At 35.1% G+C, this 25655-nt stretch overlaps 1 protein-coding gene across 1 annotated transcript in view; it reads right to left on the bottom strand.

Moving 5' to 3' along the window:
* Nucleotides 1-23167, bottom strand: part of LOC128221383 (uncharacterized) — a 40750-nt gene extending 17583 nt beyond the window's left edge. Inside the window, exons 1-7 of the mRNA XM_052929998.1 lie at nt 23038-23167; nt 22322-22681; nt 21689-21991; nt 21282-21410; nt 20889-20966; nt 20275-20314; nt 19322-19389 (exon numbers count right to left, since the gene is read on the bottom strand). Of these exons, the coding sequence (XP_052785958.1) occupies nt 19322-19389; nt 20275-20314; nt 20889-20966; nt 21282-21410; nt 21689-21991; nt 22322-22681; nt 23038-23056 (997 nt within the window). The 5' untranslated portion in view covers nt 23057-23167. The remainder of the gene's footprint in view (nt 1-19321; nt 19390-20274; nt 20315-20888; nt 20967-21281; nt 21411-21688; nt 21992-22321; nt 22682-23037) is intronic.
* Between the last annotated feature and the right edge of the window lie 2488 nt (nt 23168-25655).

Raw genomic sequence — 25655 nt, 5'->3', positions numbered from 1 at the left:
GTTGCCTGCACACTGACAGGACTTGATGATTGATTACACACTGACAGAATTTGATTCTCATATCTGCATACTAACAGGATTTTGTTCAGTTGCCTGCACACTGACAGGAATTGATAATTGACTGCACACTGACAGCACTTGGTACAGATACCTGCACAATGACAGGACTTTTTTCAGTTGCCTGCACACTGACAGGACTTTGTTCAATTGCCTGCACACACACAGGACTTCGTTCAATTGCCTGCACACTAACAAAACTATGTTAAATTGCTTGCACACTGAAAGAGTTTTTAGTATAGATACACAAACAACAAACAATGCACCATCCAATAAAATCAATTAGGTGCCTTAAGCTCTAATAAACAAATATCAGAACACATTAAGCACCTTCCACTAATATCATTGCTTCTTCCATCTATGTCAACATCACCTTCCTTCTCATGTTCAAAACCAAATTTTCTTTAAATCTATAAAGGCTTATTCACTATCCACACAGAAGATAAGATTGTAGCTTAGAATAATCTACATGAAGTTCAATGGGAAAGTCTGATTATTAAATTTATTATTTAGTAAAAATGAAATTCCTTTTAGAGAATAAATTTTATAATAATTATTTGAATCTATGAACCTAAAAAATGAGCAATAATTTTAAGTGACTATGTTGAAGACTTTTATAAAAATTTAAAATCTACTCCCTTGTTACTAATATAGAAAGAAGCGGAATCTCCATCAAAAAGGGAGACCATATAGCAAGACTTGCTGCCCTTGATTCAAGAGTAAATTTTACATAACTATCAGTTTTAACATTTTGTCCATTTTGTTGTTGTTGGTCAATCATGATCTTTGGTGTATTTTTATAGAGGGTCACTTAAGGAAGCTTTCTGTAAAGTTTAATAGAATTTGGACTGGTAGGTTTAGAGGAGATATTTTTTTAAAGCAAAATAGGAAGTTAGCCATTTTGTTGTTGTTGCTGTAATTGTTGTTGTTGTTTATTAATCGTGACCCCTTGTTGTATTTTTGTAGAAGGTCACACAAGGAAGCTGCCTGTATTTTTTCATTGAATTTAGAACTGTAGTTTAAGAGGAGATGATTTTTAAAGCTAAAAAAGTCAGATATTTTGCTGTTGTTGCTGTCGTTGTTGTTGTTGACCAATCGTGACTTCTTGTTGTATTTTTATAGAGGGTACCCAAACAGAAAGTCGGCCATTTTGTTGTTGTTGTTGCTGACCAATCGTGATCCCTTGTTTTTGTTTTAGTAGATGGTCACCTAAGGAAGCTTCCTGTGAAGTTTCATTGAATTTAGCCAGGTAGTTTCAGAGGAGAAATTATTTAAGCAATTGTTGACGGACTGACTGACTGGCGGACGGACTGACGGCCGAACGCCGGACAAAGACCGATTACAAAAGCTCTCCTTGAGCATTTCGTGCTTTTGTTACCTACAAAAGTAAAAATATAACATTTAATCCCTTGTGACTAAAAATAGAAAAACTAAAAATAGACAATCCACTGTTCAACAGAAAGGGAGACCATAGAGCAAGGTTTGCTGCCCTTACTTAAGAGTCAACTTTACATAACTAAAAAAGATTTTAACATCAGATTGTTGTTGTTGTTGTTGATCAATCGCGACCCCTTGTATTTTTGTACAAGGTTACCCTAGGAAGCTTCCTGTAAAATTTCAGTTTGAATTTGGACTGGTAGTTTTAAAGGATATGGTTTTTTAAGCAAAACAGGAAGTTGGCCATTTTGTTGTTGTTGTTGATCAATCGTGACCCCTTGTTGTATATTTGTAGAGGGTCATCCAATGAAGCTTCCTGTAAAGTTTTATTGAATCTGGAGTGGTAGTTTCAAAAGAGATGTTTTGAAGTAAAACTGGAAGTCAGCCATTTTGTTGTTGTTACTGTTGTTGTTGTTGTTATTGCTGATCACTTATGACCCCTTTTTGTATTTTGTAGGTCACCCAAGGAAGCTTCCTGTAAAGTTTCATTGAATTGGACTGGTAGTTTCAGAGGAGCTGTTTTTTGAAGCAAAACAGGAAGTAGGCCATTTTGTTGTTGTTCTTGTTGTTAATCAATTGTAACCCTTTGTTGTATTTTTTTACAGTGAAGTTTCATTGAATTTCGCCAGGTAGTTTCAGAGGAGATGTTTGTTAAGCAATTGTTGACAGACAGATGATAGACAAAGACCGATCACAATAGATTAGCTCACCTTGAGCACATCCTGCTCTGGTGAGCTAAAATTGTATCAGTAAAATCACAAGTCATGTTATGTGCGTTAAATTCAACTTAATAAAGACAAGAGCCGTGAATTTTATTAAGTGCATTGAATGAACGGTATAGAAGTTGTTTTTTTATTAAAATCCCAACTTGCCCTTAACTTTTACTTGCCTAAAACTTTAACCTGTAAGTCAATCAGGGGCCATAACTTGTATTAAGGATATGGAGTTCCTCATTGGGTAACGGTCCTGGACAATTGTGTGAAGTATTACGTCAATTGAATGAAGAGTATAGAAGTAATTAATAAATATCCCAACCTGCCCTAAAACTTTAACCTAAGTACCATAGTCAATCAGGGGCCATAATTTGTATAACAGATCATATGGAGTTATCTAACCTCATAATGTGATGGCTCTGAACAACTGTGTGAAGTATTAAGTCAATTGAATGAATGGTATTGGAGTTTTAAGTGAAAATCCCAACTTGCCCTAAAACTTGAACCTGCCCTAAAACTTTAACCTAAGTCAATCAGGGGTCATAAGTTGTATTAAGGATAATATGGGGTTATGTAACCTCATTTTGTGATGGTCCTGAACAACTGTTTGAAGTATAAAGTCAATTGAATAAAGGGTTTAGAAGTTATTTATAAATATCCCAACCTGCCCTAATACTTTAACCTAAGTTCCATAGTCAATCATGGGCCATAATCTGTGTAAAGAATAATATGGAGTTATCTAACCTCATCATGTGATGGCCCTGAACAACTGTGTGAAGTATTAAGTCAATTGAATGAAGGGTATTGGACTTATAAGTGAAAATCCAAACTTGCCCTAAAACTTTAACCGGACGCCAACGCCTAGGCGAGTAGTATAGCCCACCTATTCTTCAAATAGTCGATCTAAAAATGAATATTAGTTGCAGTAAGCAATGCTCTTCACTTCTAATAAACACTCTAACAGACTAAAAAAACAAATCAATACAAATGGAAAAAACTGTTTGAAAGTCAGCAAGTATCATATTTTAAACCTAATCATTTCAGCTAGATTGCTACACAAGCTGAAAGCTTGCATAATCACTCTCAAGTCTGTAGCCTTAGTAGAAACTAGTTCAGACATCCTTTTTCTGAGGCCATCAGAAAGTATCTCGGTGGGGCTTGAACCGTCAACCCACAACCTTGGATTTGAGGCTGACACCTAGGCTTATCCTCTAGACCACATTCACCTTTTCACATTTTAAAGAGCCCAATTTACAATATGGCATGTGCTCTATTAGGACTTAAGTATTTTAAATTGAACTAAACAAAATCGTTTTTCTTTATTTGGTCTGCTTATTCCATCTGTTTCTGTTATCTTCTCTCCTTATGAAAACCGTTTTAAGCATAGATGAATCCTTTACCACACAGTTGCATGAATATATATCAATATGCACTTTCCATTGTTAAAATGATCCACAGTGAAGAAATATGTGTCCGGATTAAATGTTAAAGTTCACTCAAATACTCTGAAAAATATATTCAACTATTTAAAAGATGACTACAAGAGGATTACCACTGAGTAGCACTACCAAGCATAATTAAGGAGTCTTGCTCTATCTAGGTTGTAAAGTAAATGTCCAGCTTCAGATTGTATTGCTTCAGGCATCGAGGGTTTAATGATACTTTTTGTATATATACTAATCACTGGCCAACAGTTGACTATTATCTGCAACTTCACATCAGTATGTAAGTCATCAAATATCAAGTTGTTCCACTGAACATGTTGTTCCACTTTGTTTCCATCTTGTACTTATTTTCCCTTCCAGGTTGGCTTTGCAGTTGTGTTACATGTTTTCCATGTATTGCAGGTCAATCCTCACTACAATGGCATACTTGATTACATTCCCAGTGCCTGAAATAAAAATCATAACATATAACAGAACTAATAGGAATGAGATTTTCAGATCAATTATTTTAAAAGCCTGTACAATAACATATATAGAAATTATTCAAAAACTATTAAGTGCCACACCATTTTAAGGCTGCATCCTCACAGATTAACTGTTCTGACACCTTTTTATTTTTGTCTTTTAACAAGGAAATTGGCAATCATTGTGCAAATGTTTACAAAGTTATATTAGACTGCTGACATATCAGATCACAGCCTTTTATATTCAAGTTTGAAATTTTGGCATAAATCCTTCAATTAAGTCATATAAGGTCACACATAATATTTTATGACAGGTTTCAATTGTTTGAAAAACTGCTGAAAAAATCCTTTTTCCATATTGCTTTAAGCCATCTATTTGTATACATTTAATTTAAATATTCACCTCCCTTACTACTTTGATATCAATTGAAAGGCTTTTGAGATACGACCAAGAAGAACTGTCAATCTGTGGGAGAGCAGCTTTAAGCTTTGGACCAAATTTAAGATTTGATGTAAAATTAAATTGTTATCATGTTGAAATTCCAATACAATGTTGATATAACCATTATTCTTTGTTGATTAATTTTACAAACATGCAAGTACATTTTGGTTAAAACCAGTAGGGTACTTAATTGTTGAATTATTGTCCGAATTTTGAAAAAAACACAACCATTACCCCTTCTGCCATTTTTCATCAGAACAAGCCAGGAATTCAGAGCCGGTCACACCAATGGTACCATACTGCCCTTTGAAAATAACGATAAGATTGAAATTTAAATGCCTGCAATATTCATTGACACAGTAAAAATATCAGCATCTTGCAATGTTTCTGCATCACCACCAACAGTTGATATTATTGAATTTAACCTTGAAAGAAATGTGTGCTGGTTTTTGTGTTCATACCCATTTGGCTAGACCACTAGCATGATGATCTAATTTATTTTGAGAGCTATATTAGTGAACAGGCATCCAATTGTGCCATTACATTGAGCTCTCAGTTATCAAAACACTCCACAACTTTGATGAATAAATGTATTTAACTATGTCACTGACAGTCAAAGATTATATTTGGAGAAGAGTTATGTTTTAGCATGGACATATAAACCAAACGTCTATGGTTAAACTTTAAGAAAAGTAAATTTTATTATAAAAAATGAAGTTTGTAAAAACACTGTGTTTATGCACCAGTCAATTGTAACCACTGCCCCCCTCCCCCCAGGTCCGGGGAATTACGGGAACTTTGACTTTTGGTCCAACCAACCCCGACTTAAATCCTTGCTCTTCGGGAACGTACAGATGGTCAAATCCCCGCCAAATAACCCAGCACCCTAGGTAAGTTTCATTCCCCACTGTATTTAAAGCAAAAATTAAACCAACGCATTCACGCGGCACTGCAGGGCCACCTGAAAGGTAAAAACATGGCCCGTTTTCTCGGCTATCCCCAGTATACCCCCAAGACCTGGGGGCCGTGGTTACAATTGACTGGTGCATTATAAGAAAGTCTTACAGTAACCTGTTATCAATCTAAGTAAAGTCAGATTCAGACTTATTTGTATTTCAAAGAAATCGAATTTATAAAGTATTTGTGTTCTTAATTTTACCACTGGTCACTGGAGCTCAGGATCTGTCAATTGGAAGCAGACTTAACCCAACCCACTAAAAATAAAAGAAATTTCCATTAAGTTTCTCATATGGGCACTTTTTATATTTTAATAAAATATATCAGGTATATAAAATAACACTTACACACAAATAGGTGGTAATAGTTCTCCCCTCATCCTGTCTTTGGTCTAACAAATCGCTTGTGTGTTTGAACATCTCCTTGCCATGATGGACCTTATTTTTTTTCGAGGCCAATTCGTGTTTGATACTGGCCGAGGTATTTTAGGAACTCAATGCTCCAGATGCCTGTGATTTCCACCATAGCACAAATGGCAATTTCAAAGTAAGTGGAAGTAACTTTTCGGTGATTAGTTGGAGCTAGCATTGATAAGCTCATCTTCAGTTTCGAAGTCAAATTCTAGTAATATCGAATCACGGTTTGAACTTAAGCAATATACACATTCCGATTTGCAATTTAAGAAGACAATTTGAAATCAAACGAAGTAACATTTCAGTGATAAGTTGACTTTACATGTTTAGTTCGTAATCGAAATCGAGTTAGGCGTATTGCGGTTTGGCGTTTAGCGTTAGACACATAGCGGTTTGGTGTTTAGCATAAGACACATAGCGGTTTGTAACATCATGAAATTTGCTAGTCAGTTACAGAAATGTAAATTACGATTTAACACTTTATAACAACGAATTAAACAATACATGAGTGTAATGTATTGAAACAGATTATCAATAAAGCATATAAATGTTAACAAATTGCCAATTTCATTTTTGAACCGAATACCGCTCCATATTTATTTACTGTATAATAAGCAACATTGATAAATTTCAGTGCAAAGAATACAAAGGCAAATATATAATCGAGGGTGTGTGAATTTGAACACATTGATTGGCTAATAAAACCAATCCAGCATCCAATTATCAACACGCTGTCCGTTTTCACCTTAGCGTAACCTCCATGCTAACCCCGTGTGCTTAAGGCAAAAATATATGCACAGCCGAATACATGCAAAACACGTCGTTTTGAAACCATATCATAATCTAAAGTTAAGAAAATATTGTAAAATATATAAATAAAATAAGATATGCATACCTCTGCCATGCCGCTGGATTTTAATGTCCTTGAGTTTAAAATAGCACAGTCCTTGGTATATTTACTCCAGTATGATCCTTCACACTGAGGTAGCTGTGTTGTAAATAGCTGACTAGATTTATAATGGGGAATAATCGGAATCGTAACTCAGCTCTCTTATTTCTTTTATTTTGCCTTGTTATTTCCCCTTAAAGAGAGTTTTTGTGTAGACATTATATAGTAACAATTTTACGTATGCATTATATATGAATACATCAACAAGTCTGCGTTTAAAGCTGCACTTTCACAGATATACCATTTTTACAACTTTTTTTTATTATTTGTCTTGGAAAGAGCAAATTGTTTCTTAAACATTTGCAAACCAGTGATAAAAGATAGCTGACAAACAATTAAATCGCCGATTTTTATATTTCCGTTCAAAAAATAATGTTTTAAGGGTTAAACTAACGGTTTAAGAAAATTGCAAAAAACATAAAAAAAATTTAAACTTGAATATTAAAATCTGCAATCTATTATTTTTGTCGTCATCAGACTTATATAACTGGTGTTCATGTTTTTTTTACAAAAATTGGCTTGTCCCAGGATAAAACAACAACAACAAAAATATTTAATCTTTGAGAGTGCAGCTTTGAAATTCTATGGTAAGCTCTTGAACCTATGGCTGTAAATAAATACGGTTTAATCAGAAATCTTGCTGTTTATTCAAAAACTTCTTAGCGAAGAGACTATATACGATTCTAAAGGTTTACTTAGTGGTGTTGCTATTTCAAAACTCCGCAAAATTTCTGACATGGAGTTATTAATAATGAATGAAATAAGTATGATTCTTTGTCGTGTTTTTGACGTGTCGGCGCGAAACCCGTTAAGCACCAATCTTATTCTTAGTCGTGTTTTCACTTGGCGGGAAACTCTGCCAAAAAGGAATGGCCGAAATCACGGTGTTATTCGCTTATTTGAATTAAACGGAGGTGTTTTTAAGAGAATATTTAGTATGAACTTATTTCAAATATATGGACGAATAAGTCTGCGCAGTTTAGGACTCCTACACAGGTGAATTTAAGTATTCTGAATATATATTTAGGGTCGGAATACTAGCATAGATTAAGATAAATTAAAGATTATTTCCAACCATGGGTCATGTGATATATGAAGTAATATGTCCATGAAAAACGTCACCTTTTGACAATTGTGTTCTTTTGAAAAAGAAAAACAAAGCCATCTTGTTATGCACCAGTCAACTGTAACCACGCCCCCCCCCCCCCAGGTCCGGGGGTATACCGGGGATAGCCGAGGAAATGGCCTGGGCGGTGTTTTTACCTTTCAGGTGGCCCTGCAGTGCCGGGTGAATGTGGTGGTTTTGTCTTCGCACAAAATATAGCGGGGAATGGGCCTAACCTAAAGGTGCGGGGGCATTTGGCGGGGATTTTACCATCAATTCATCCCCGCAGGGCGGGGATTTTAGCCGGGGTTAGCTGGACCGAAAGTCAAAGTCCCCGCTATTCCCCGGACCTGGGGGTCCGTGGTTACAATTGACTGGTGCATTATTCATTAAAAAAGCCATCCGGTGACATTTAACATAATCTCATTTTGGCATGGCTTAATTCTAAATTTGAGCTACAGATGGTCTTGTACAAGCACACGAATATGATTTAAGTATTATATCTAAATAGATATACCACTCAAGTATAAGTGATCAGGGTTTTTCTGTTAGTATTTGGCCAAATAATAACTTTAATATATAACTTAAAACTAATACTGCCTACAAGTACGCTTCTAAAGTTTGAGACTAAGACTAACGCTTTACTCACTGACAGGTGCATTCCATTACAATTTTACTTTTTGAAACATCGAAACAAAACTTTGCTACATTTTAAGTTGACTGTCAACGTTAAAAAACTAACAACAACAACGAGTTTCACGTTATAAACAGAGTCTTTACAAACTGAGCCTGTTAAAATTAAACGTTGACGTACTTTGAAGTAATCCATGGTGATGAGTTCATCTTTCCGGCGTCACTTTTCGTCAAATTCTTCTTTGTTGACATTATACAAATGGCAAAGTTTGTTCAAAGGGGAGTAAGTAAAAAGGATAACTTGTATAACTTTGAAATATTTTTAGGAGGCATCTATATATATATAGTATTTGTATGTGGTGTTTACCAGTTAACAGTCGAACCATTGGTTTGAAGTCGTGATTATCATAACTACTAGGAAAACATTTTATATATGATTATTGGAGGCCGTTTATAGTCATTTGAGTTTAATATAAGGCAGCTTACGGGATTAAACTAGGAATGAATAGGCCTTCTGCAAATTTTACGTTTGAAAAAAATGTCATATGTGTGTGTTAGTCGTAATAATCATGACATCTTGAGTGCTTTTCATGTGCTGATTGATCGCTATGAGCTCATACCATCTCAAACTGTACACTCAGACAGGTAAAAATGGCCACTAGTGAACAAGACGAAATTGGTTGAAACTCTCTGATAAAACAGGTTTAAATCTGTGAGAAAAAAAAATGTGTTCTGTATACATAGTCGACATTTTCATTTTTCTAAAATAGTTTGATTTCTTTAGGATAAATTTACGTTATGGAAGCATTACAAGCGTACACGCGGATTCAATGGGGTTTGGGGCACATCCGGCGCCCCCTTCCCCCCCAAAACAAGCAAAATCAAAAACAAACAAAACGAACAACATCCAATCCGACTTGTGTATTTTAAAGCTGCACTCTCACAGATTGAACGTTTGACAACTTATTTATTTTTTTTGTCTTGGAACGAGCTAATTTTTGCGAAATCCATTCAATCCAGTTAAATAAGGATGCTGACAAAAAATTAGATCGCAGATTTTTATATTTAAGTTCAAAAATTGATGTTTTATGCATTTTTCTTAAACCGTTTATAGGCCATAAAAACTTATTTTTTGAACGGAAATATGAAAATCTACGATCTGATTTTTTGTCAGCAATCTTATATCATTGATTTATAGATATTAACGCAAAAATTTGCTCATTTCAAGACAAAAAATAAAAGAAGTTGTAAAAATGGTAAATCTGTGAGAGTGCAGCTTTAATATCGGAGATTAAATTACATAATTTCGCAATATATAAACAACATTTTATCAATTAATTTCGGGATAGGGAGGGATGGGAGGGGGGGGGGGTGGTCAAGCCCCCATAACCACATTTATACCATGTTAATTTCAGTTCTGTGAAGGGGGCGCATTCACATGTTCGCCTTCAAAGTTGCGCCCCCTGTAACGCAAATTTATGGATCCTACACAGATGTTTTTGTTGAGTTGCACAGTTAAATATAAGTTCTCTGTTAGAATTAACCTGAGTGGGATGCTTAAGAAACTCCCTACATACACAAATTCGCAAACGAAAAGAGCATAAATCATTTTAAACAGGTCCGTCATAAACTATTTAATCGTTTTATGTAAAGTAGTCAAACATTATTGAGCAGTACAATCATAAATCCCATTAACAGTGTGTGTATACCACGTGATAAATTACGTCATATATGCTACGTCGGAAGGCAATATTTTGCTTAAAAAGACTTAAATCAAAGATGACTTTTTTTACTACACCATTTTAAATAAAACAAAGGGCAGTCTATGCCGCTTAAAGAGCCACGCATTCCTTTTATTACCGAAGTTTCATAAGCTGATTAGTTTTATCGAACACTTCGACAAACCTATTTCCAAAATAATGTTTTGACAGTGCATCAGATATCTCCTATTGGTATATTCACGAATATATGTCTAAATTAACATTGTAATTTCAATCTACAAATAATCATCATTTAACTAACAATGACCACCATTGAACTAACAGAGATCTGCATTAAATAAACAATGATCACCATTGAACTAACACTGATAACCACTGAATTAATAATGACCACCTTTGAAGAAACAATGACCACCATTGAACTTACAGAGGTCCCTATTCAACTAACAATGTCCACAATTGAACTAACAATGACCACCATTGAAGTAACAATGACCAACACTGAACTGACAATGACCACAACTTAAGTAACAATAATGAATATTGCATTAACAATAATCACCATTGAATTAAAAATGATTACCATTGAACTAACAGAGGTCCCTATTGAACTAACAATGACCACAACTGTACTAACAATGACCACCTTTGAACTAACAATGACCACCAATAAACTAACAATGACCACCATTGAACTAACAGAAATCCCCATTTAACTAAAGAGATCCCTATTGAACTAACAGAGATCCCTAATGAAGATCGCTTTTGAACTAACAATGATCGCTACTGAACTAACAATGACCACCATTCAACCAATAATGACCATCATCGAACTAACAAACAGCACCAATAAACTAACAATAATCACCATTGAATTAACAATGATCACCACTGAACTAACAATGATCACCATTCAACCAATAATGACCTCCACTGAACTAACAGAGATCACCTTAAATTAACAATGACACCATTGAGCTATCAATAACCACCACTAAACTAACAATGATCTCCATTGAACTAACAGAGATCACCATTGAACTAACAATAACCACCACTAAACTAACAATGATCACCACTAAACTAACAATGATCTCCACTGAACTAAAAAGGATCACCACTGAACTAAAAATGTCCACCATTGAACTAACAATGATAACCATTGAACTATCGTAGGTCTCCACTGAACTAACAATGATCACCATTTAATTAACAATGATCACAATTATACAGGAAAATACATGGTTTACCATGGATTTCGGTTCATAATTGCCCCAGTGAAAATAATTGCCCTCGGGCAATTGTTCTTTCCACTGGGGCAATTATCAACCCAAAGTCATGGTCAACCATGTATTATTCTATAAATATGTCACTGTCAGTCATTCACTCATTAGCTATCCAGTATCTAACCACAGACTAGCCTAAAGTAGTTTTTCTAGGTTATGGCTTTATATCTCACTGTCAGTCATTCCCTTATTACATATCCAGTATCTAACCACAGACTAGCCTAAAGTAGCTGTTTTAGGTTACGGATTTATATATATTTGTCAGTACTACAGTCATTGCCTATCCAGTATTTAACCTCAGACTAGCTTAAGATTAGTTTGTAAACTATTTACGTATTTAAATTTAGTTTATGTTTAATGTACACTCTAGGACTGAACCACCATATAATCACTGTGCTGAGCATACTACCATCCTCATTCTAGAAAAGGTAGCAGAATACGTTATTAATATTGCATCTATAATATATAATTGTTTATTGCAGCAATAACGACAATAATTCCAAAAAAAACGTGCGGTATAAAAAGGATGCTGTTTGCGCCGCTAGAAGCAAGTAAATATTATCTAAAGTTCACATAAATTTAAAAATAGTATTTTGCTAACAACTGACAAATCGTAGACGGTCCAATTAAATAAACAATAGCATACACAGCACACTGTAAACTTACTTACTTTTTAAACAAGCTGTTTTCTCTATATATTTCTCACTTTAATCGAATTAATTAAAATAGTTATTATTTCTTATTATTTCCAGTAACATAATGCAAATGGTCTCCTTATAGTGTCTTGATATAATGACTAACATTCATATTTATATACTCAGAGTTCATATCAGTACTGTAATAACTTATCAGTATGTGAATAGCTCGTCTAATAATAATACTTATCTTGTCATTTTGCCTTTGTTCGAGTCGTTTTATGACCAAGTAATTATTAACCAAATATGTTCTGATAAAATAAATCTTCCAATAATCATGATTTGTAAGCTAAATTCAAATGATAATGAAACACTGCAGATACCTTTGTCCAACGAATTATCTTTTTAGTAATTTAGTCATTTCAGTGTCATTTTGATATTTTAGTTTATCTTTGAAATTGCCAATTTCTGTTAGTGCATTTAAGTGTTAGTAATTTGTTTAATGTTTACCACATAGAGAAGTCAATGTTTAAGAAGAACTCATTATGTGCGCTCGTACTTGTGATGTCGATTCAAACAATAATATTGACTATTTAAACTTTTGAAGTAAAATTGAATATATTATCTTTCAAATGTTGTTTTTTTCTTTCTGATTACATGAACCTGACTGAATTAAATGTATTAAACAATTAAACAATTGATTAATTAATTAGAAACTGAGACTCACTCTAAGTAAAACAAAACATACTCAATCTGCAATTCTTGAATGCCTATGATTTGTCATGATTGGAGAGACATTTGTTAGAATATACACAGGGCCTTACTGTCATGAGCATTTGAGGTATTTCCGCAAACCATTGACTGGACATCAACTTTGAAGATGTGATTGGCTTGACACCAAAATCTTAGCCGAATGTTATATAATGAGTTGTAATTGAGCATGGTTCTAGTGCGCCTTTGGTTTACATGAAAGACAAATGTTGTATGTATGAAATCTGACGGTGCAGTCTGCATGGGGCAAATTCATGAACCGAAATAGGCCGCTGTTAGAAAACATAGATTTTAACAGCAGTTGCATCATGTTATCTATCGATGGAAATTTGTTTAATTGTTAATACTTGTGGTTTCAAGAGTAGAGGTATTGCGTCTTGCAAACGCTCATCTGCGGTGACTGAGTGCCGTATATCATGTCTAATTTTCATTATAATGAATGAATCGGCGGGCCAATACATTTCTCTCGTCTTTGAATAGCCACAGCTGTATGTGCGTGTACCCTGATCTTCGGGGCAGGTTGACCGTCAATCAAATGTCCAACACCTTATTTTGAGGAATTTGTTGGGCGATGGTTGAATTTACTACTGTACTGATGCAAGAGTGCTGTGGAGTTTGCTGTCACGGTTGAAGCCAATAACCGAAATGTGGGTTTGTTAAAATGGAATTTGGCAATGTTCGTTGAAATACGAAATTGAGTATAGTATTGGAGGAAAATGCAAGGCGTATGGCCGTGAGATGTCTGACTTCGCATATTGCATGAGGCTCGGACCATAAGACGGGTGATTGGTGAGATTAAAGCAAGGCGGAAGAATGCTGTGGTCCACTGATCCATCGGAAATATTTTTGTTTGCTTGATGATGTGTGTTGGCCTATGAATGCGTCGATCATAAAATGCCACTGTCCACGGCTGAATTATCCGCACGGTCTTTTAGACGGGTGGTTAGCTCTTAAATGACCGCTTCATCTTTTGAAATTTTAATAAATAAATAAATAAACAACGTTGTTTTAATCATATGTAACCGTAATAACGAGGGAATCACATAATTATGACTCCACCTTAAATATATAACGTTATACATGTAATGACAATGGAAAGAAAAAATCACCGTGATAACAAGTGAAACTTTATTATATACCCAATGATAACATAGGAAAGGTTAGTCACAGTGAAAACGATACACAACGATAACGTGAGATAGCAAAGTTAACGTGCTAAACACGTGAAATTTGATTACGCCTATATAGCGTGCGAAAGGTAAGTCGTTGTGCAAAACACGGGAGAGTGCATATCGCCACGATAATGGAGCTAGTTATGTCACTGTGAGAAACACGGGAGTGCGCACATCGCCACCATCACGTGAGATAGTTATGTCAACGTGCAAATCACGGATAAATGTATAGCTCCATGATTGTAAAGGAAAAGGGATATCACCGTCAAAATACTGGAAAGTGGGTATTGCCATAGTAATGTGGAAAAAGGGAAATCACCGTACCATGATTACATGGAAAACTATAAATCACGGTTAGCACCCACGAAATATATATCAAAGCTTCCGTTAAAGGACATTGTGAAGTATATAACTCCATAGAAATGGGCTCAAACATAAACTCATGCTGTTATTTCTACATTTCAATGGAAAATCTTGCTGGTCAGGAATTTCATACTTCCACTATCAATTTATTAGTGGAAGACCTATATATAAATATATATAAATACATATATCATAATGATAAAGCACTTTGATAATGCGAGCATACACTCGCCGTGAATACATGGGAAGCAGAACAAACCCGTTGTTATAAGCCATGAAAGTACATTATTAAAAATGTTACACATGATCATTGCCTAGACTTTGAACCGGCAACAAGAAACCAGGTTACTTTAGCAAAGAAATAAAAATAAACTTGTTCGGTAGCTTGACTTTTATGGCCTGCCAGTATAAACTTAAAATGCAGCTTAACTCCTCATGAAATTCTTTAGTTATAATACTTGTTGCGGTTGTGTTTCTGTATGACCCTTCATGTCTCCTTATGAACTTAAATTGGCAACTATTATATTTATATCATAGGATATTACGTAATCGACTGTTTCGTTTAATCTTCCCTTATCACCGATAAAATGTGCTTACCTAGTCAGTTTTGGATCATCTTTGAAGCCCATGAGTGTCAACATTGACTTGAGTGCTTTCTTCTAAGATTTAATATGACCTTAATGCATTCGAAGTTAAATTAGAAATGATAGGAATTATGCTGAAATTGACAAATAAAGGTATTTTCAAGTGATATCACATTGTTCACTTTCTTTGTAAAATCTCGATTAAAATGTTAGGTGAATATTAACTGTAACATTGTTTCATTGACAAATGATTGACACAAATAGAAATCAAATTTTCGGAATTCACACACGTAATGGGTAATACTTAAGTGCTTACCCGAGTAAACCTAGAATAATAAGGGTTTTTTGCCTTTTTTTCATTCCAAAATTAGAATTGTTTCATTTACGTTTTGAATGTGGTTTATTGATCGTAGATTTTGAATATTTCGGTAAAATTTAATCGGGATCACCATGGCGTTCATCGAGGATTTAATGGTTATGCATGACTTGTAATATGTTGTCATTAATTAAGTTATTTAATTCATTCGATCCAGTAATTTGTACGAGGTTATTTGTATTGGCCTGAGCCCGAAAGGTGAAAGCCAATACAGCTGACTGAGGACAAATAACAATGTCGATATGAAATTATCTAATTAATTATTTGATTATTAACTATTACGTATTCTACGTCATTTTCATTCAAAACATCCTTACACCTTACCATATTGTCGGAGCTCATTTCCCTTTCTCATTCATGGATTCTGCTTTTCTATTCTAGTCTTTGCTGAAATTGACTTGCATTCCTTATTGTGTCATTGCACAGACTAAAGCCGACTGCACTGCACAGACTATGAAACATATCTGTTTTGTGATTGTTTCGTAAACCGTTTGCCAAAAGTGCAAAATTGTTTTTGCGATTGTTTTCTCTTTTATCGACCTTTTTGTCGGTTTCCAAAACTATAATTGTCATATACTTCACCAACATGTTGAAAACAACTGTAATATCCAACCGTTCACGATGTTTTAGTATTTTTATAGGTTTTTAATTCCAAATATGATTTAAACATGGCACACTCTTCAAAACAGTCGGAAAAGCGGAAAATCAAATGGATGCCTTAAACATATTCACAACATTCTCATATCAAGGCGAATTTGGACAGCCAATGAAAATAGTCCATTTCTCAAATTTTGCATTTTGCGAGTTTATTAGCCAATCAAGACGACAAAAACTCATATTGGCCGCCTTAAGTATTGGGTGAGTCTTGGCATATATGTCGTCGATTGGCTAGTATTAGTACCACGATTGTCCCGGTATCGCGTCAAATACGTAATAGATGATTAATAATGCCATTTACTAAATGTCAATTATTAAAAAACTAAGTTATGTTATGACAGACCATTATAAGTGATTTTTCTCTTTTTTAGCATATTAGATGGTTATTATATATTATTAACTCTATATTTTTTTGGATATACCTTGCTCAAACCTATTGTTATGTTAAAAGGATTTAAACATGTAAAAATTGAAATTTCAGATACAAAGTGTATAGAAAAATATATTATATGTCAAATTACGCTATTTCGGAACTGAATACGCAATGTGAAATGTATATTAGATAAAAAGAAGTAAATGACTTATTGTTACACATTTTTTTCGTTAACCGCAAACCTATTATTATTTATTTCCAAATGTGAATGTGAAGTCGTAATATTTTTTTATACTTTTTACACAGAGGCCTACAAATACAGTATCAACAATAGGGTTTTACAATAAATACACACTTGTTACTTAAATGCAATACTACTTATTAAACGAACAAAGATAACAAAAAAAAAACATGTTCTTACATTAGTTTTACATTTTACATTATACGGCAGCAGTGTAATGGATAGTCTCTCGCAAGATTATTTTGGGCGTCCGTTCATGTCGGCGTTCAGATGGGTGTGATTCTACTCGGTTAGACAATAAACCACATGAACAATCGGCATACTAGACATTAATAGTAATGATGAAATGATACAATAATTACTTGACTTTACTTTTTCTTAAGTCTATCAGCTTAATTCTGAATTATGTTTGACTGTGTATTTATTTTATGTGTGTATTGCTCACGCAAGGGAAACGAAGCATTATACGATAAACGATATCTTTGTCATTTGCTATCTTTTAAGACTTTTACGAAAGCTTGTTGCCGCCGGAATGTCCGTGCCAGACAACAGATGTGCTGACAACTGCGCTACAATATATCTGTTATTTTTCCTCACTGTGTTAAATATTGGGTATATGGTGTGAATTGCTTGAACGTAAATTCAATTATTGAGGTAGTCTAAAAACATTACGCGTACCCATTTCCACCTTGATAAATACATATGTGCTTCGGGAAATATTACGGTACTGCCAAATCAAGCCGCTATCAGCAAATCGTCATATTTACGGAACTGATTCGTAAACGTCCGTTTGTGTTCTTGTGCGTTCGTCTTTGTGCAATCAGGCCAATCGATCCAAAGTGACGGTATTATAGCATCTGATTGTATTTTTTAAGCCAATGCCAAAGTAAGTATATTTGTTACGTCCTTATGCTTCAGAGTTAGAAAGGATATGATTGCCTATATGTCAGATTTTTCTGATCACGAACATGTATTTGTGTCACTGTGTGTAGGCACGCATTTTATAATTTGCCTCGTTCATCTCCGTGGGACTCAGATGGTCTGGAGGTATGAAAGCTTTATATAAAAAATATAAGAAGATCAGATAGGAATAATAATCTTTGCATCTGGGTGAAGTGTGGCTTTCTTTATTTTATTTCCTTTAATTTGTTAAAAAGAATCGAATACAATGTTTAGTGGTTTTTCAATTGCACATGGAATACGGTTGATTTACTTTGAACTCTGTATCACAATAGTAGAGGAAACTATGTAAAACAATCAAAACTAGTTTCTGTTTCCGCAATTAAATTGTTATAAAATGTAGCTTGATATTGCCGTATTGTGTCTCATTATCGCTATAAACATGGTGCCTTGCCTGTTAACAGGATCGTGGTTAAAAATAAGATTAACCATGGTATGGCTGTTGTTTTACGATGAAAAATGCTTTATACTGATATAACATGCGATGGGATAGTGTATGTGTTGGCCTGAAGTCGCGGGTTGGCATATCACATTTTGACTGAACGTTTCCAAATGAGCTAATCACTGGGTTGCCTCACATGCTCTCATGAAAGAAAAACAAACAAAAAAACACCAACCTGTGCATATCGCTCGCATACTCTTACTAAATAACATTGACGAATTCGAAGGCGATGAAATGCTGCAGATAATCGTTGTTATTAATGAAACAGAATAGAGAGTGGCACAGCAAACACCTCTGCAATACCAGTAAATTTCCAAAGTCAGCACTGTCTTAAGGTGATTTCCGCGGCGTTTAAACATCAAACATGGCACCGGCGGGTAAAACGGTAAATAAAGAGTACTATCATATGGTTCTAAGGACAATACTCTGTCCAACATTATTATTCAAGGTCCAAGAAGTCATTGACAGCAAACAGCTAATTTTGCACAAAAATTAGTCATCCAACAAACGTAAGATTGTGAAAAAGCTACTGGAGCTATTTATATACATGTACTTATAACTGCCAATAATTATTTAATTTGCCGGTGGTCAATTGTCTTAAACTGAGAAAGGTTTTGGTTTGGTCAACCTTTTTAAACCGTTTATTAATTGAGCAATATGCATCCAATCCAGTAACTACAAGATAATTAAACAGTTTTATTTTATTGACAAACGATAACATGTAGACAAAAGTATAATACATTTGGCTGATGAACTCCTTTTGTCCATGTTTTTTGTATCTGCTGTTGCGTAATGTGAGTAAATATCCTGACGATCAATGGGTGTTTCTAGAAACATAAAAGTTACTGATGTATATACCAATGTCATTTTGGAGCTTTGATTGATGTTATTAGTTTTAGTTTGGAAATATGTTAAATATTCGCGAAGTTTCGAATTGAAAACCTAGCCAAATATTTAATTTACAATTCCCTTTTAACAAGCCAATAATTATAACTAGAATTAAATCTTCGTAATATATCTTTAACATAAATTTCGATAGTGTATAACGGTTTTGCATACATGTATAATTAGCAGCTTCCATACTGTCAAGTCAATAGTATAAACTATCCAATATGGTACACCTACCGTATGGCTGTTGGTGTTGAGGGTGTAAATAGTACATGTCTTGTTGTTCATTGGTGCTGCTGTTAAATCTAAAATATAGTATTTCAACAGGCCAGATTGTTTTATTTAAACGAGTCAGACAACTTATTTTGATATAAACTTTATTTAGACCGACAACAGTAGTTATGTTTTGTTTTTATATATTTCCTGTAATGGGCATTTTTGGATAATATTAATTTCTAATAAGAGTTTGTCTTGTCAGATAATTGACCATTTCTTAAAGCCAGGATGTTACCCTGGTTAAAGCTAACCTATTTCGTAAACGTTTTCTCGGGAATATCACTCTTGGACGACCACTAGCTAAACGTCCCCGACAGATGCGTTTTATATTTGTTATTGCCAAAATGGGGGGTCGAACCTCTTAGACCTGGATAAACAGTCACCTCCCCTACCACTATACAGCGCATTCGCAATTGTTTTGCTATTCCCTTTATGTTTTCATAGTTCTAACAACCCAATCATAAAAAAATCAAGATGTTTTGTCTGTAAATGTGGTTTTGTGACGCTGTGTGTCTCGAGTAAGGCCTAAACATCTTGCCTCATAACGGGGTATTCACGTAAGGCCTAAACACCTTGCCTCATAAAGGGGTATTCACGTAAGGCATATACACCTTGCCTCATAACGGGGAATTCACGTAAGGCCTATACACCTTGCCTCATAACGGGGTATTCACGTAAGGCATATACACCTTGCCTCATAACGGGGTATTCACGTAAGGCCTAAACACCTTACCTCATAACGTAAGGCCTAAACATAACGGGGTATTCTTTCAAATTATTGACAACTGGGCTTGTCCCTGAACTGTCTAATGATTAATTCAAAGTTGAAACTGAATCGACCTATATTTGTTATGTCCGAAATAGTCATTAAAGATTTTAAATGTGTCGTCAAAATAATTGTTCGATATCCTTACCCGTTACCATTTCCAGTCCCTGCAGTTCCGTGGGTTTCGGCTGTAAAGAAAACATATATAATTGCAATGTTTTACGGTACGGGTTTACTCAACAAATAAACAGTTCCATCGTTCAATATTGTTTGACCTTGTAATATCCGTTGTACTATTATTTTAGCGATAAAAGCAACGAAACTAAACAGGTTCTTTTATGTGATTCAAAACAGATTGTTTCAACCTTAAAAAAATCATTGAAAAGCCTAAGGATAAAATTGCCTCATGAACATATTTTAACTGTTTTAATAGCGGCAGATTCCAGTCTTTTTAAGATGGAAGAAAGGAACACAAACAATAAAATCAAGTTTGAATTATGAATATGTAATTTCGCTTAGAACAAGCATATTAAAACTGCCATATGGAGTGAGCGGGACGTACGTTAACGATTACCTTGACCGAAAATACAATGATGGGACGGGAATCCTAAGAGAATGAGTATTTGGATAAATATAAGTGTATGTTTATGTAAAGCAAACATAAGATGATGCAACTGACAGCTACTATTATCCATAAGCTAAAGGTAATATATATGTTTGTTGCAAATTAGTGTACTTATATAAAAGACTCATTATATTTACCGGAAATCATTCTGTCCATGTTAGCTCTATCTGCAATTTCGTAATGTGAGTACACATCCTGTTCACTCCTTGTTGTGTCTAAAATAAGAACATCTGTTTTAAATTCTAAAGCCATTATGGAGCATCATTTATTTTAGATTGGTCCGAGCTACGTATAACGGTTTGGAGTTTTGAACTGAGGACCTAGCCATACATTTATCTAACGATTCCTTTTTAAGAACTCTATAATCGTATCTATCAACATAAATTATACCTTGTATTGTCATTTACCAAAATATTACATTCCATAAGAACGCAGTAGATTGCAGAGAGGGATGAAATACAAACACTTCTATATGCTTCATTATGCCATGAAAATTAGAACCTTTTTGTTTTACATCACTTCATATTTACCTGATGACGTCTTTCTTCGTCGAATGCACACAATAAGCAGAACAACCGATACAAGCAACAGAGCGCCTCCACTTGCTGATGAAGCCATGATAGTTACATTTGCCATTCTTGTGTAGGTTTTGATTGGTCCTCCAATTGATTAATACGCATATAAGTAAGTTGAATCAAAATTATAATTAGAAACATAATCATTAAGCGAAAGAACAGTTATTCTATTAAAAGCTCAACAGAATATAATCGCGATTTATAATAAAGAAATACTCATTTAAGAGTACGGACTTGTGAATATGAATCTAAATGAATGATCTAGAAAATTACCTAAATGTATTTCCAGAGTAACACTCGATAGTAAGCGCCAATGCATTACACGTATGTTTACACAACAATTTAGCCAGAAAATATCTTACCTTGCATCGTTCTGAAGTTTATCTCGTCAGTGTAACCCGACGTTCCGTGTATGTTCGACGACGTCATTTTCACAGTATACTCGTTATTACTGGATAATTGCGTCAGTGTAGCGTTTTCATTGTCCTGTTCGGTGTCTTCAACAGATACATGGAACACTTCTTTGTTTGGTTCAACAATTGCGTATTCAACGTTGAAGGTTTGCCGAGAGCCCCCATTGCTTCCCCCTTTCCACGACACCACTACCGAAGAAAGTGTAGCTGAACCAGCCACAATGGCAAACTCAGACGGCATTGAGGGTCTACCTATAATTGATAAGGATACTTATGATTTATTTCAGTTTCGAATAATGACTTTTGTTTATCGTCGTTTCTATAATACTATGATCTACTAGCTTTAAGGTTGACAAATCAACAAGAAGACACCTGCGTAATTATAACAAACAACTCTTTCTAATCTACCGTTACTGTCAATGAAGGTAGAATATACTTAGGATTATTTTAAGATAAAGCATAAAAGGGAAACTGTTTGGATATATCCTATGCATTGAATTAACACCCATTTGTTGCTGGGTACAGATAATATATGAAGATATGACAGTACCTTGTATCACAGTAACTTTGGTTACAGCCTACCTTCTCTCCAAATTGTGTAACTTTGTTCCCAAGATCTTCCGATGCCATTTTGGACAGTCAGTTTATATTCTCCATAATCAATGATAGTAATATTGAGCAATGTCAACTTTGAAACAAGTCCTTTTGACTGAATAATGAATTTATCGTTTTCAACCAATGTCCTATAAACCATCGAACGTTCAGCGTCTGATGAATTGGCAATTTGTTTCCCTTCTGTCGTGTTAATACACCTACTCCAGGAATAACCCGAGGCATTTGGAACAGGAACAGCATCGGCATAAAATGTCAATGTAACATTTGAAGATACGGGAGCGCCGAACTCTGATTTAATTGGTGTTGTAGAGTCCGGTATCGGTGCATCTATAACGTGTTGAAATATATGTTTGGGTAATGAAAATGCAAATATTATAAACGAGGTATCTATGAAAAAACAAAAACAACATCAACGACAAAAATGAAACGCAAATTAAGCCATTGATACAGCTCAAAATCGAGTGGTTTTTTTTTGCTAAGAAAGCTGATATGTTTATATTATCAATAAAAGTTAAGTTGCAAAAAACAACATTAAAGAAAGATTTTATTTTTGTGTAATACCAATTTATCCGAATTGTATAATTTCCACACAATTATACAGATAATATCTTTGTACATTATTTTGTTATATTAAAAGAATGAGTAAACAAGACTAGATCAACTCTTTGTATAAATCTACTTACACATTATATGTAAATCCATTTCTAAAATCACTGACGATGTATTTAAATCGACACATTCATATATTCCCGTATCACCGGGGCTTGTATTTGTGATATGAAGCTCGTTATGTTTTAAGGTATGAATAGCTCCATATTTCCTCCAAGCATGTCGTGTATAGTTAAAAAGTTTGTCTGTTTCAGAACACGTTTTTACGAGATCATCGCCTTCATGGATGTACACCGTATGTCTTTCCTTTTGATGGAAACCTGCGACGTTTTGTTCTGCAATACAAGAAAATTATATGCAAAATAATTATGAGGTTAAACGGGAACGTCAGGAACAGCGATGAAGCTAATCATAGCAAAACGTGTTTACCACTATTATTAATTATAAATTTATATAAGTTAACCCCGTCAGTTCATCCACACCTATATCAGTCTGTGTGTGGCTTTTCAATTCCTAGTAACTCTCTGGCACCCAAGCGCCTGGGCGACTGTAATTAAAAAGCGCTTTGGCCAAATATGTCATTTTTCGGGTTTGTTCAACTTAACTTGGTCTCAAATAGCATTTAAGGCTTAAATGTTACAGTTGGGCACATCTTTACATACATTAAAAGTTCTAGCAGTCATTTTTCATCTTATTTGTCGGAAAGGAGAACATCCATGTTTTAACCGTCGAAAAAGTGTGGAAACCAGGAAAAGGCAAATTTGATCCACATGCATTTAATAGTGACAAATTGCAAGAAATAGTGTAAATCGATACATTTTTTACCCAGAATGACACTGTTGATGTAAAACAGTTCTGTCCCTTTAGATTATGTAATACGTATTAGATTTCCTATACATTTCAATGTAACAAGCATCACTTTATATTAAAAACGTGTTTCCAAGCGTTTCATATATATATTAAAATTCCGAATAAAAATAGTGACAGGTTTCCCCTGTACAATACACTCACCGCTAGGTACCGCTATTTTTTCATTAAATCAATGTTGCATTATCCAGCAGAAAATATTTAATCTCTGAGATCTTTTTATGAATTTGTTCTCATATGTTTCCCCATATTGGACTGAATTAAAAGCATAACAACTATAAGTTATGTGCATAACTCAGCCATAGTAGTTTGAAGTAACGTTCTCAATCTTAACACATCTACACCACCGTCGGGCTGTTTTAGTTGTAACGTACCAAGGAATCTGACATAGTGTGCTTTTAAAATATATATATATATATATTGTATTAATGTGGTTACAACATCCTCTGAAATTGAATCAGTTTACTTCACATCATATTTGAGTTATAAGGGATCAAATTAGAACCCAATAGGCACCGCTGAGCGAAAGACTCACAGTTGGACCCTTACAACCACTAAGCGGAAGACACACGGTTAAAACCTAACAAGCGCTGAGCGAAAGACTCACGGTGGGATCCTTACAATCGCTTACCGGAAGACACACGGTTAAAAACTAACAATCAATGAGCAAAAGGCACACCGTGGGATCCTTACAATCGCTTACCGGAAGACATACGGTTAAAAACTAACAGTCGCTGAGCGAAAGACACACGGTGGGATCCTTACAATCGCTTACCGGAAGACATACGGTTAAAAACTAACAGACGCTGAGCGAAAGACACACGGTGGGATCCTAACAATCGCTTACCGGAAGACACACGGTTAAAAACTAACAATCGATGAGTGAAAGACTCACGGTGGGATCCATACAATCGCTTACCGGAAGACACACTGTTAAAAACTAACAATCGATGAGCGAAAGACTCACGGTGGGATCCTTACAATCGCTTACCGGAAGACACACTGTTAAAAACTAACAATCGATGAGCGAAAGGCACATGGTGGGATCCTTACAATCGCTTACCGGAAGACACACGGTTAAAAACTAACAATCGATGAGCGAAAGACACACGGTGGGATCCTTACAATCGCTTACCGGAAGACACACTGTTAAAAACTAACAATCGATGAGCGAAAGGCACATGGTGGGATCCTTACAATCGCTTACCGGAAGACACACGGTTAAAAACTAACAATCGATGAGCGAAAGACACACGGTGGGATCCTTACAATCGCTTACCGGAAGACACACTGTTAAAAACTAACAATCGATGAGCGAAAGGCACACGGTGGGATCCTTACAATCGCTTACCGGAAGACACACTGTTAAAAACTAACAATCGATGAGCGAAAGACTCACGGTGGGATCCTTACAATCGCTTACCGGAAGACACACGGTTAAAAACTAATAATCGATGAGCGAAAGGCACATGGTGGGATCCTTACAGTCGCTTACCGGAAGACACACTGTTAAAAACTAACAATCGATGAGCGAAAGGCACATGGTGGGATCCTTACAATCGCTTACCGGAAGACACACTGTTATAAACTAACAATAGATGAGCGAAAGACTCACGGTGGGATCCTTACAGTCGCTTACCGGAAGACACACTGTTAAAAACTAACAATCGATGAGCGAAAGGCATATGGTGGGATCCTTACAGTCGCTTACCGGAAGACACACTTTTAAAAACTAACAATCGATGAGCGAAAGACTCACGGTGGGATCCTTACAATCGCTTACCGGAAGACACACTGTTAAAACCTAACAATCGATGAGCGAAAG

This window comes from Mya arenaria, chromosome 16 (genome assembly GCF_026914265.1).
Source record: "Mya arenaria isolate MELC-2E11 chromosome 16, ASM2691426v1".
In the NCBI taxonomy this organism is placed as follows: domain Eukaryota; kingdom Metazoa; phylum Mollusca; class Bivalvia; order Myida; family Myidae; genus Mya; species Mya arenaria.
The sequence above is the reverse complement of the archived record's forward strand: the minus strand, read 5'-3'. Positions and strand labels throughout refer to the sequence as shown.